Source organism: Rhineura floridana, chromosome 21 (genome assembly GCF_030035675.1).
Source record: "Rhineura floridana isolate rRhiFlo1 chromosome 21, rRhiFlo1.hap2, whole genome shotgun sequence".
NCBI lineage: Eukaryota > Metazoa > Chordata > Lepidosauria > Squamata > Rhineuridae > Rhineura > Rhineura floridana.
Genome location: NC_084500.1, coordinates 2,581,124 through 2,594,391, shown reverse-complemented (window position 1 = coordinate 2,594,391; position 13,268 = coordinate 2,581,124). Strand labels below are relative to the sequence as shown.

Here is a 13,268-nt window from a genome sequence, read left to right as displayed (position 1 = left end):
TAGGCTTGTTATTTATGGCTCATTTTGGTTTCTGTTCCCCCCCCCGATTTGTTGTGCTTGTGCAAATTGTGAGGTCCACCTGGGTGTGCAATCACCTGTGTGTGTGTTTTTGCGGCGTAACAATTGCCACTTGCTCCTGAACGTCACTCTTAGGAGAAATGATAATAAAACATACACGAGGCCTCCAAAATAAATTCACCATGTGGGTTGTTGTTGCTGTTTATTACATTTATATCCCACTATTCCCCTCAGGATGGCGTACGTGGTTCTCCTCCCTCACCATGTTAATCCTCACAACAACCCTGCGACGTAGGTTGGGTTAAGAGAGCGACTGGGTTGCCCAGCGAGCTTAATGGCTGAGTGGGAATTTGAACCCTGTTCCCCCAGGGCATAGTCCAGCACTCCGACCATTACACCACGCTGCCTCCTGTGTCCTTTTAAAATGGTGTGCCTATTCAAAGCCTGCAATCTTAATATGCTAGTGATAATAAGCAAACCAGCCATCTGTCGGGAATGCTTTGATTTGGATTGCTGCATTGAGCAGGGGGTTGGACTTGATGGCCTTATAGGCCCCTTCCAACTCTGCTATTCTATGATTCTATGAAACATTTGCACACAGTCCCAAATTAGGATCTCTCTACCTCTCTGATTACGTCCCACCTATCGTGTCACTTTTGGCTGGGTGGCCTCGCCCACCTGAACCATAAAGAGGGCAGAAACTTGCTTCAAAGCAGCAGGCCCTTCCCATGATGACCCTGGGGGCTTTCCACACCTGGTCAATTTACTCGGGAATTATGAGGCTCCTTATAATTATTTTAAGCTCTGACTTGTAAAACAAAAACAACAAGTTGGAATCACGTCAGACTGAAATGAGTTGGAAAACCAGGACTTCTTCAGAGGAGGAACGTTCCCGAGCAGGTTTTCTGGGAAGTGAGTCAGGTTGAGTTGAATGGACTGGACTTCCCGATGAAGAGGTCAAGGAAATGTTTAGGCTTCAAATGCCCTGGAAGGCCGAGTGTGCGGGGAATCATTGTTAACTTCAGAAATCACAGCCGCCACCCCATCCATTTGCAGAATTTCCAACCGATATTCACACATGCAAACATTTCTTGTGGATGTCGAACTCTGCCACGCTGCTTTGAACACATCAAGCTGCCTTATCGTGCAAGCCTTTATCCTGCAGAGCCAGTAGTCCCTCATTTTTCCTTAATTTGTCTAATCCAGTGTAACTCCCAAACTTTAATTCTCCCACAGATGACTTGAGGTTCTTGGTGGACAGCTTAATGGAATTTTTTTCCTGCGTGTTGTAGCAATTATAATGTGTTGTGCTAGATGCGGTATGGTTTGTAATTGTATTTTTGCCATTTTGCATCTAGTATTTCTTATATTGTGTTACACTTTGAATTCTATAGAATTCAAATTTTTGTTATTTTTTTCTTTATCACCTTCTACAGTCGTCTCGAGGCGATATATAATAAAAACAGGAAAAACCCACAAAAGACATTTTTTAAAAAAGCGGATACGTAGTAGACACCCATGACAGAGACCCATTCAGACCAGCTGGGAAAACCTGTCGGAACAAAAAATGTCTTCACTGGTTTCTGGAAAGTGCAGATGGGTGCCTGTTATATCTCAGCAGGGATGCTGTTCCACAGAACAGGGGCAGCCACATTGAAAGCCCCGCTCGGAGTTCCTGCGGAACGGGCCTCTGGGACCTTTGGAACTTGCAGGAGAAACTGTCCCATAGACAGCAGTGGCCTAACTTGGCATGTAAGGGACAAAGCGGTCTCTCAGCTCACCCGGTCCAGAGCTGTAGACGGGCCTTATATCTTAGCACCAACACCTTGAACTTGACTCAGTAGCAGATGGGCAGCCAGTGCGAAGCCTGCAAGGAAGTTGTTACATGCCGGCAGTAGTTTGCTCCCACAAGCATCCTAAGTGCCACGTTCTGTACGAATATGCTGCGGACCACCTGGATGAAGCTGGCAGGTCACAGTTTGGAACCCCCTGATCTGATCCCCCTTTAAAGCCGTCCAAATTGGTGGGTGTTGCTGCATTTGCTATTGCAAGAAGCTCCAAGGTGGCTTCTAAGTCCACAGAGTCTGGACCACCCTTTAAGCGAAGATGCTGGAGGAATTTGCCTACAGAGGATTTGCTCTGCTATGAAGCTGCTTTCTTCTCTGGTCTGCCTAGCTCAGTGATGTTTGTTTCAGCCTTTGCCAACCCGGTGCCCTCCAGATGTTGTTGGACTATAACTCCTATCCGGCCCCAGCCAGCACATTCATGTGATGATTTAATTTTCAGAGGAGGGATGGGAGGGTCGCAACTGCTTAGCAGTGAAGGGAGAGCACCCTGTATATGCCCAGAGGCATCCATTGTGGCTTAACCTGCTACTTAAACATTTTGTGCCGTGGATTCATTAACAGATCTTGAGCTAGCCACTTATTCCTATAAACTGGGAAGCAAAATCCTTTTCACAGGCAGGAATCTATACATGTGTACTCTGAAGGCAGTCCTTTTGTTTTCAGTGGGGCCTACTCCCAGGTAAGCACCCATAGGATTGCAGCTTCTTTATTATATTGATGGGTCCCTTTTTTTCAAAAATGAACTCAAAGTGACAAATGTTAAAAACAGAATAAATACATGCTGAAATACCCACAAAATACACCAAAAGAAGATCTAATTCAGCCTGGCTATCAACAAGCATAGAAATTAACGCCTGGGCAAATAAACAAGCTTTTTTTTAATCTGACCCCAAAAAACAGACAGCGATGGCACTGGCTTAAATGGTGTGTAAACCATTCAGTGTCCACTGTGCTGGCAGGGGCTGATGGGAGTTGTGGCCCCAAACCCCTGGAGGGCACTAGGTTGGCAAACGCTGGCAAATAAGCGCCACCACATCATTCCTAATCTTGCTTCCAGATGAAATGGAAATGGACTGCCTTCAAGTCGATCCTGACTCGTGGCGACCCTATGAATAGGGTTTTCATGGTAAGCGGTATCCAGAGGTTGTTTCCTCTGAGGCTGAGAGGCAGGGACTGGCCCAAGGTCACCCAGTGAGCTTCAGGGCTGTGTAGGAATTCAAACCCTGGTCTCCCAGGTCCTGGTCCAATACTCTAACCACTACGCCACAGTGGCTCTCTGCTCCCAGACATATAACTATTTTTCGACGGGAGGCACCAGAGATTGACCCTGGCTCCTCCTGCATGTGAACCTCCCCCTTGCTCAGCCGCAGCTGCACATCGCGCCGCTCGCTCGGCAGCCCTCCCTTCTGCGGAGTTGCCTTCATCAGCTGTTTCCCTCTTGCTGTGCTCCCTCCCCCACCTCCCCAGGTGATATGTGCTACGGGCCTTGCATCAGCCATTATTCCCCATAGCCTGTCTCTTCTCCAAATAGCCGTGGCTCGGGCAACCTGTTGCGCTCTTGGATTCCTAGGGTGGGAGGGCTGCTTGTTGGGAACAGAACTACACAGCAGGGGTTGCTGCTCCTGGCAACTAGTCTGGTCGGTTGCACCCGCGTTTAAAACCGTGGGAGACTAGCTGCGGTCTGGAGGAGCATTGGTGGCTGCGTTGTTCCGAATCCAGCCATCGGTCTAATCCAGCTCAGGGTAGTCAATACCAGGAGTGGGCAGCCCTAGGATTGTGGCTCTGATTACAGAAGGCTCTGGAAGCAAAGCAACCCTCTGGCGCAAGTGAGCTCGGAACTTGCTAGGGAGAGATGAGAGGAGGGGGGGGAAAGGGGGTCTCCATAAGAAGGGCCCTGCTGGATTGAGCCAAAAGGGCCCCATCTAGTCCAGCATCCTGTTCTCACAGTGGCCAACCAGATGCCTCCATGAGAAGCCTGCAAGCAGGACCTGAGCGCAAGAGCAACTCTCCCCTCCTGCAGTTTCCAGCATCTGATATTTGGAAGCCTGCTGTCTCTGTGGAGGCAGAGCGTAGCCATCGTGCATCGATAGCCTTTTCCTCCATCTATGTGCAAAGCAAGTGTGCTCTGCCGCTGAGCTGAGGCCCTGCCTCTGTACAGGGTAGGTTGGCCGCTAACCTTTTCTCTCTTTACAGCTGCTCAGGAATCTTTTGCATAGGTGCCATCTGAACAGTAAACCTGGGGCAGCTGCTGCGTGAGAATGCCAGTTGACTCCCCTTAATTTTGGATTGGGAGTTACTGTGTTCTTCCCGTTGTTAAACAATCAGGTATTGGAAGTCCTTGCCGATCTACGTCAGATCGCCCAGTGATCTCCCAGTGGATCCCAACCTCCCTTCTGCTCCTCCTTGCCTTAAAGTACTGTTGTGAGCATGGGGGTTGGGATGGATGATTCCTGTGGGTCCCCTTTCCAGCCTCTGATTTGGAATCCTATGCCTTGGAATGAGGTCAAATGCTGGTCAAATGAGTCTTTTGTTAACCAAATAGATTGGCCAGGCAAAATAATGGGCCGATCAGTTGCCTAGCAACGGTGAATGGGCCAGGAAGACCCCTTTTGTCATTGAAACTCTGCAGGAGAGCCTCCCTCCCCCCACACTCCTGGCAGCCAGCAGAAGTGTGCTTGTAGTTTTAGAGTGTCTAGAGAATTGCTGGGAACTGGAAGGCAGGCAGAGAGACTGGCTCTCTGCACCCTGGCCTTTGGAGTGCCTCCTGCAGCCCAGATGGAAAAGCTGGATATTGGACTGCTGATGCATTGGAGCCCTCCATCCTTGAGCTCAGGTTGGAATGTGTGTAAATAAATAAACCATATTTCATAAAGACACTGCAGTCTCCGCTGACCTTCTTCCCAAAGAAAAGCAAACCCTGGAGGGGCACAGGGACCCCCGAGATCTCACCGCTCGGAGATTGGGGGAGGCGCGCAACAGTACGCTGTGGGCCTGTTTCATGATCTCCCACTTGCTGCAAAAGAATGAGCACGCAATTAGATGTGGCAGGAGTGGGACTCTGCAACTCTTGTTTTCCCATAGAGCAAGTCAGGGGAGGGTTCTTCAGTGCTGCGATCCTTCTCTGGCTATTTCCGATGGGTGCTATATCTCAAAGTGAGGTGCAGATGATGCATGTAGAAAGCAATTAACAAGTAACAATAGCAGTCATAATACTTCTGGGCATGGTTGCCCACCTAGAGAAAAAAATTGCTGGGGAGAAATTACTTGCACGGAGGCAGAGGAGGGTTCAGTTTTCTCTTCCCTACTTCTCCCCCCCCCAAGATAAATTCCTCAGTGGTCCCCACCTTTGTAGGGAATTGCGGGCTCCTTGTTTTAGACTGGCTGTTGCTGCATCTTGCGTGGAGTTCAGCACTGGTAGCTTGAGAGTTCTTTTAAAATTATTTTTAATTAAGTGTGTAGCCGGCAGCTGTTAAAACTCATACTGGATTGTTGTACTTTGTAATCTTCTGTCATGATTTATGATGATGATGATGCTTTGGAACCTTGTTTTATATTTTATTTTTGAAAGAAATGCACTTTTCTGTACTCTCGTCCTTCGCTTAGATATTTCATGCATTCTTGAAAGAAATAAGAATGTGCTTGGGGTGGGTCGGACGAGCGAACATCTCTCTACTTTGGGTTTGTGAGAGTTAGCAAACCTGAGCCTTAACCTTTTATATAAAGTAATCAGTGAAGTGCATTTCTCTCACTCTGCCCCCCCCCAGCCCCAGGAGCCCTCCCTTTTACGGCCAGGAACCTTTCTGTTCTGCAGGGCTGTTTCATATCCATTTGCGTAAACCAGAGCCTTTGTCTAAGGACAGTGTGTTCTGGTTGGCAAAGAATTCTTATGAAGAGCCTGCTTTCGCGTAGGAGAGCTTACGAGGACCGGACGCAGGTATTTATGTCTGCTTTACAGTTGATGGGGACAGTGAGAATGGACTTTTATGTGCGTCGCTGCCTTGTGCTGAGTCAGACAGTGTGGTGTAATGGTTAGAGTGTCAGACCTGGAAGCCCAAGGTTCACACCCCCATTTAGCCATGGAGCTCACTGGATGACGTTCAGGGGAAGGGCCGCAGCTCAGTGGTAGAGCATCTTCCTTGCTTGCAGAAGGCCCGAACTTCAGCCCCCGGCATCTCTAAGGCTGGAAGAGACTCCTTCCTGAAACCCTGGAGAGTCGCTGCCAATCAGTGTAGCAATACTGAGGTAGATGGACCAATGTTCTGGCTCATTAAGGCAGATTCCTATGGGGTATAAGGCAGTGCCTCTCAGCTTAACCTACCTCGCAGGGTTATTGTGAGGATAAAATCAGGAAGGGGAGAACCACGTGTACCACCTTGAACTCCTTGGGTGAAAAGGTGGGGTATAAATGCAAGTGCCGCCCCCTGGATTGGCTGTCAGTCAGAAGGCAGGCGGGTGGGGGCTGGCTGAGGTTGGTGGGGCAGTGCTCCATCCGCCCTAATGGGCCGGCCTCCACTGGGTGTGGCCAGTTATTTGAATATTGAGTCGCGTCGATTGCGGAATGAGTATCCACCCCTGTCGATATCTGATGTGTAAATTGACTGACGTATTGTTCTCCCCAGTTACGTATATTGGTGGGATGTAAGCACAATCATATGAATACGAAAGAGAGAGAGGAGTCCCATGCAGAGCCAGCCAGAGGCTTTCAGTGATGACTGAGGTGAGCAAATCCAACCTTCCAATTTTGCCCCTTGATGGCTGAAGCCTCTGTATGGTATCCTGTGGACAGGCAACCTGGGGATTTTCTGAAATGAAGGTGCAAAGGTGCAATACTTAAAATAACTGCAAGGTCGAGCTTCTCGGTAACACGGACCACCCCTCTACAGCGCCAACCCTGTAGGTCGGGCCCATAGCACTGGGTGTCCCATCCTGTTTCTCCCTCTCCTTTTTCTACCACCCACATGGGTGCCTCCTTAGGGCAAGAGATGTGGGATTCTCTCTGCCTTGTGGGAACCTCATCCCACTGTCCCCAAAATACGTGCCTAATGCTGTTTGTCCTTATAGAATTGTTGTAAGGATTGCTGGAACAAGGTCTGTGCAATGCATGTACCTGTTATTGCCTACTCTGTATCTTGGAAAGTTGTTTGTTGGTTCGCAGTGCCTTTGGAGACTTCTTAAGACACCGCAGCCATATTTAGCTCCTGAGCAGGTTTTTGTCTATGTTTGAATACAGTTGGGTGCCGTTTTGAATCAAGACGGTAGACTGACCCATTTGAACCTGCACTGTTTTTTTAAAACCGCTGATTTCAAAACTGCACTGATTCTTTGGTTTCTTACCGTTCCCGAGCTGCGAGTATGAGGCTGTGAGTGTGTATATAAAACCTGCTCTTCCTGGATTTTAGGTACCCGCTGGGCTTTGCTCAGTCCTGCCAAAAGGCTTCTGCCAAATGCGGCCTTTTGAAGCAATGATCCTTGTTCTGGAAAAGGGAGCTTCCTTTCATTTGGAGCATGTGATGACAGCTCCTGTCTTGCGGGGTGTGAGCACGTGTGTGAGTTCAGGAGGTGCCTTGCAGCAATTTGTCAGGCTTCTTCTGCCCTGGTTAAAGGACCGGTTTTCCTTGTTAATTTGCAACTCGCACCGTACTTAACCACGTTGAGTCACTCTAAGTGGAAGGCAGAAGATCTGCTGCGGTCAGATGCCAGCCGGCTACGGCGAATGCTCGCAAATGGGCGCAAGTCTTGGGCTCGGGGCAGCGGTCATTTTCAGTAACTCATATCCTTTTGCGGATGCGTTGCTTCTCCTGGTGAAGGCTAAACAACAGCGCCGTGGGCTTTAGATGCTCCTGTGCCCCTTCCTGGCCTTGTCTCAACGGCACTTCGCCTTTCCCATGGCATGAAGGCTGATCCGAAAATTGGTTCATATGTAAGTTTGTTTTGGGTTTTGGGTTTGATTTTCGTTTTGACGCAACGCAAACCCTCGACTGCGGAAGCCGTGACCCTGCCGCATGGATCCTGCCTGGCTTAGCGAGCATAGACCTGTGATGTTGTTGTGTCACTGTCTTGGCTCCTGATCCTGTTGCAGAAATCCCCCTGAGGACATCCCCGTGGCCACAGGGAGAATTCTGAAGTCATGGGGCTGAGCTGGGGGGGGGGCAAAAGAGAGCCACTGTGGTGTACGGGTGCAGGCCTGGGACCTGGGAGAGACCAGGGTTCAAATCTGCACTCAGCCATGAAGCTGACTGGGTGACCTTGGAGGCCAGTCACTGCCTCTCAAGCTAACCTACCTCGCAGGGTTGTTGTGAGGATCAAAATGGGGAAGTCAAAATGGGGAAGCCATGTGCCCCACTTTGAGCTCCTGAGAGAAAAGGTTGGGCTATAAATGCCATGAATGAATGATGTTGGGCGGGAATTATGGGGGTTGGCTCTTTCCAGATACTCCTCCTGTTGTTTTCAGACAACACTCTCACGCTCACCTTTCAGGAGAGGCAGTTAAATAGGATGCTGGGTCCGCAAGACTGTTTTTGACCCCAACCCAGTGCCTTCCCCCTGTTGCTGGACTCCCAGCCAGCATGCCTTGCATGCGTTGCTAACCGCTGGGTTAGTTTAAGCTAGGAATTATATATTTTATGTTATGTTATTTTAGGCCCCAGCTTTTCATCCACGGAGCTAAAGGTGGCTGCATGTGGTTTTCTCCTCCCTGTTTTAGGCCCCCAACAGCCCTGTAAGGTAGGTTAGGTTGGGAGAGAGTGAGTGACCGGCCAAAGGTCACCCAGTGAGCTTCATGGCCAAATGGGTATTCGAACCCTGGTCTCTCCCAGGTCCTGGCCCAAGACTCTAACCACTATGCCACACTACTCTTGTTGGCTCTCTAATCTGGATGTCGCTAGAGGAGTCCTTTCCCAACCTGGTCTCCTCCAGATTTCTTAAAATTTATTTATTACATCTATCTCCCACCTTTTCCTCTAAGGAGCTTGAGGCGCCGTATGTGGTTCTCCTCACCCTCCACTTTATCCTCACAGCAACCCTGTGAGGTAGGCTAGGTGTCAGGTTGGGGAAAGGCAGTCCAGGCTGGGAACAGATTTTTCTGAACTCCTCAAGCCTCTGCACCTTTTTCTGGCTTGGATCTTGTTGCCGGAGCCTCACGCCCGCCTTCCTGTGCAGTGCCGGGTGAGTCATTTGACCTTCCGTACGGTTGGCTTTCCCAACAGAAATGACAGCATTTCCTGAATTCAGAGCGGCTGCGGTTGCTTTAACTTTCACTCCTGACAAACGCGTCACGAGTGTTAGCAGCGTGGGAGAAGATCCTGCTGTGAATCCCCCCCCCCCAAAAAAAACTTTCTAAAGGGCAGTTTCTATCAAAAATCAAAAGCTGCAGAGAGCAAAATAAACACAAGGTATTTAAGCTGGGACAGTAGTTTTGCTTTCTGCTGTTTTGCCTCCGTAAGCTCCTTTTGTCATTTTTTTGGCTTCCTTCTCCTTTTCCTCTCTCAGGTGGTCATTTAAGAATGATGGAACAGCCCCTAAACTCTGCATGTTGTTCGACGCCTTGTTTAAATCAGCCTTGGCCAACGGGGTGCAGTCCAGACGTTTTGGACTACATGCTGGCTGGGGCTGATGGGAGCTGTACTCCAAAACATCTGGAAGGTGCCAGGTTGGCCACGGCTTAGCCAGTGTGGTGTAGTGGTTAGAGTGTCAGGCTGGGACCTGGGCGAGACCAGGGTTCGAATCCCAGCTCGGCCATGAAGCTCACCGGGTGACGTTGGGCCAGTCACTGGCTCTCAGCCTAACCTACATAACAGGCTTGTTGTGAGGATAAAATGGGTGGGGCCTTTGAGTGGTGGGCGGGGCTACAGAAAGCAAGTGGGTGAAGCAAAACTAATATTGCACAGCAGGGCAGCTCCTACATGCTTACACACACTTGCACCCCCCTCTTTGTCTTCCATCCAGACAAGGGAGAGGCATGATGGCAGTTCAGAGAGGCACCCTGGCCAGGTGAAAGCATGCCAAGGGGTGCAGAGCAAGGGCAGCGAGGCAGTGCCTAGCTTCCTGTGAACTGGTTGCTGTCTGTTGCTCCTAGTGGTGTTTGGAGATGCCCAGATCTATCTTTCTCCCCCCCTCCCCAAATCCTGAGGAACCTCCCCCTCCTCGCTGCCTTGCCCTTGTCCTGGAAACGGCAGTTAGTGCAGAATGCTGCAGCCAGACTGCTGCAGCCAGACTGCAGACAGGAGCGAGACCCTGTCAGTGTATCTAGACACCTCTGCTCAGAGATCTGCACTGGTTGCCGATTTGTTACTGGGCCAAGTTCACGGTGTGACTACTGGTATATAAAGCCTTTAACAGCTTGGGAGCAGTTTACTGCCTTACCCCGTATGTGCTCACTCAAGCACTTCAGTCAGCAGAATAGGCAGGCGCCGCATAACACTTGTTATGAAACTCCACACTTGGAAGGAATTGTTCCTTTAGTCTGGCAGCACCTACTGTTTGGAACTCCCTGCCTGTTGACGTCAGGCAGGCGCCTTCGTCGTATTCGTTTTAGTGCCTCCTTGCAACTTTTTTGTTTAGGCAAGCCTATCCAGACACGTAGGTGTTGATGTGCTTTAATCTTTTTGGCCTGGTGCTATTTTAATGGTTTTAAAAATGTTTTTGATGACTTGTTTTTAACAGCTTCATTGATAATTTTAGGGGTTTTGTTTGGTAAGCTACTTAGAAGCTTTTTACAGCCAAACGGTATATACACTTTATTAAATAAATAAATATTCTGTATTAGCAGAGTGGGGAGGAGTGCCTGGCTGGGAGTCCAGAGTCTGTGAGTTCAAATCCCCGCTCGTGTCTCCTGGGTGTCAAGGGCCAGCTAAAGATCACCCCCACGGGGCGTGGCTCAGGGGTGACGTGCCCTGCCACCTGTGCAGCCGTGGGCAAGCTGCAGAGTCCCAAGGAGCCCAGTTGCCCTCCAGCTGACAGTTGTGGACAAGGAAGGGGCTGGCTTGTGCAGCTGTGGCAAGCTGAGCAGGCCCTAGCTGGTTGGGGAGGACTAGCCTCACAGGGAGGCATTGGTAAACTCCCTCTGAATACCGCTTACCATGAACACCCTCTTCATAGGGTGGCCATAAGTCGGGATCAACTTGAAGGCAGGCCATTTCCATTTTCATTATAAACATACGTATGTACAGACCCGGTGGAGACATTCCTCCTTCCCTCCCCACCAGTCTTGTTTTTATAAGGCCTGGAGATGCCAGGAGTTGAACTTGGGACCTTCTGCATGCAAGAGAGCTGTGGCCCCTTCCCAGTCACATGAGTTGGTTGGCCTGTCTCTGGACTCTGTCTTGGAAGGATCCTCTGTGTGAACCGCCTGCCTTCCCTCAACTCAAGGATGGGCAACGTGTGGCCCTATTGGCAATCCCTGACCACCATGCTGGCTGGGCCAGACGGTTCTTGTCCTCTAGTGAGATCTGGGGCAGGGACACAGCTGACGTATGGGGGGAGGAACTGTCTCCTAAAGGGGAGGCACGTTTGATGGTGCGGTGTCGGCCCCCTTGTTGTGCGACCCACCCAGGAGATGGTGTTGTTTCTCTTTGAACGAACTTCAATGAAAGACGAATCGGCATAGCAAAGTAGCCCACTGGAGGAGTTCTCCAGTCATGCCCTCTTTAGGCGTGTGTGTGCGAGATGAGGCAACACTCTGTCACGTGAGCCTCCTCCCAGTCTGAACCGGTCCCGGTCAGAAACGGGTTCTCCCCCTCTGCTGTGGGTGAGAGCCAGGCATTCTCACGAGTTGGGCCGCCCGGTTGGTCCGTAAGTGGAGAAAACATGCACAGCGCTGCCTCTAGGCCCCCAACTGCTGCTCCTCCCTCCCCAAACACTTCTCTCCTGCCTGACGAAACCGGCTCTGCTCTGCTCACTGATGTCGCCTTTTGGCCTTTTCTCCTCAGTTGTCAGCGGTTATCATGTGGGCGACGTGTTGCAACTGGTTTTGCCTGAACGGGCAGCCCGAGGACATCCAGCACCGCCCGCAGCAGGGGACCCGCGCGCAGGCATACTCCAACGCCGGCTACAGCTCCTTCCCCTCCCCCACGGGCGCCGAGCAGGGCTGCAAAGGCTGCGGGGCGCGTTTTGGCAGCGCCTCCCTTAAGGTGAGTGGCGGTGGGTCCGGGCCCGTCTCGTCCAGCATCCTGTTCTCATAGTGGCCAGCCCCAATGGGAAGCCCGCAAGCAGGACCCGGGTGCAACAGCAGCTCTCCCCTCCTGCTGATCCCAGCAACTGGCATTCAGAAGCATTCTGACTCTGATCACGTCAATTCCTCACTTCAGGTGGAAAGAAGTTTGGGGGTGAGGTGGGGAGGGAAAATGAGGCCTGGGTTTGGTTTCCTGTGGGGGAGGGAGGACTAGAGACTTGTGGCGCCTTTGGCAGTTATTTGCTTTACTTGTAAATGTGGAAGGAAACAAGGCTGTGCGTTCTCTGTGTGTATCCATGTGCGCACCCATGTGCGCTCACACAAACACACGTGTATGCATGCAAGTCCTTCCCAGCCCTCCAATCACTTGGATAGGTGTCGCCTTCCCCCAGCTCTGATGGGTGTCTTGTAGAAATACACTGTGAGATTTCCAGCCATCTCCAAACCATTAGTTTCCATCAACTGACCATTATTAACTACCACCTTAACACTGCAATCCTTCTCCCGTCCCCCCCCCAAAAAAGCTTGCTACGTCTTGGGGACATTTTGGGTTCGTCTCAATAAAGGTATTGCCCGGTTTTGGAATCTCGGTTTATTTTCCTACAAATTAATTGCTGGAATCCTCCCCTGCACCACTGTCTTACTTTAATTTGTTTTAATCCTTCCCTTACTCCTAGATCAGAGCAGAGTTTTTACCTCCCTAATAACCCTGCAAGGTAGATCTGGCTGAATGCGCTCATGGTGGCCCAAGGTCATGCAGTGAGCTTTGCAGCTAGCTGGGGTTTAAATCCAAGTCTCCCTGGGCCTAGACCCAAACGCCAGGCACCACAATGCTAATAACCACCCTCCCACACTGCTTCTCAACTTCCTGTGGACTCCTGAAAGACATGCATGCACTTGGAAGATCTCCCGGGCAAGTTTGTGATCTGCCGGCTGGGTGTTCCAGTATCCTCGCTGTTCCAGTTTAGCTTCTGCTGAAAGCTTTTAAGTCAGCCGAGCTGGTTTGTTGACGGCCAAAGGTCATCGCGAGACAAGGCTCCTTTTAGAACTCACGAGGACTGCATGCTGTGTGATGAATATAACCATTAATTTTACTACCATTGCCAAACCAGGGGGAAAAAAGGCATCATGTGTTCATGGAGAACAGGAAGCTCATTGAACCATTTTATACTGAATGGCCTCTGTGGCACAAGGCGTTCACAACGCTGTTGTTTCTCTCTCTCTCACACACACAC

At 50.4% G+C, this 13,268-nt stretch overlaps 1 protein-coding gene across 6 annotated transcripts in view; it reads left to right on the top strand.

Annotated features, from left to right (window-relative positions):
- The window catches only part of RFFL (ring finger and FYVE like domain containing E3 ubiquitin protein ligase), a 34,510-nt gene that overhangs the window by 7,569 nt on the left and 13,673 nt on the right, over window positions 1–13,268 (top strand). The window contains exons 2-4 of one of the 6 annotated variants that reach the window (XM_061605374.1): window positions 1,455–2,991; window positions 6,485–6,582; window positions 11,792–11,992. In XM_061605374.1, the coding sequence (XP_061461358.1) occupies window positions 6,574–6,582; window positions 11,792–11,992 (210 nt within the window). In that variant the 5' untranslated portion in view covers window positions 1,455–2,991; window positions 6,485–6,573. Of the gene's footprint in view, window positions 1–1,454; window positions 2,992–5,695; window positions 5,800–6,484; window positions 6,583–7,523; window positions 7,786–11,791; window positions 11,993–13,268 lie in introns of those variants that run through there. The other 5 variants (XM_061605375.1, XM_061605370.1, XM_061605372.1 and 2 more) reach the window with 5 other exon arrangements.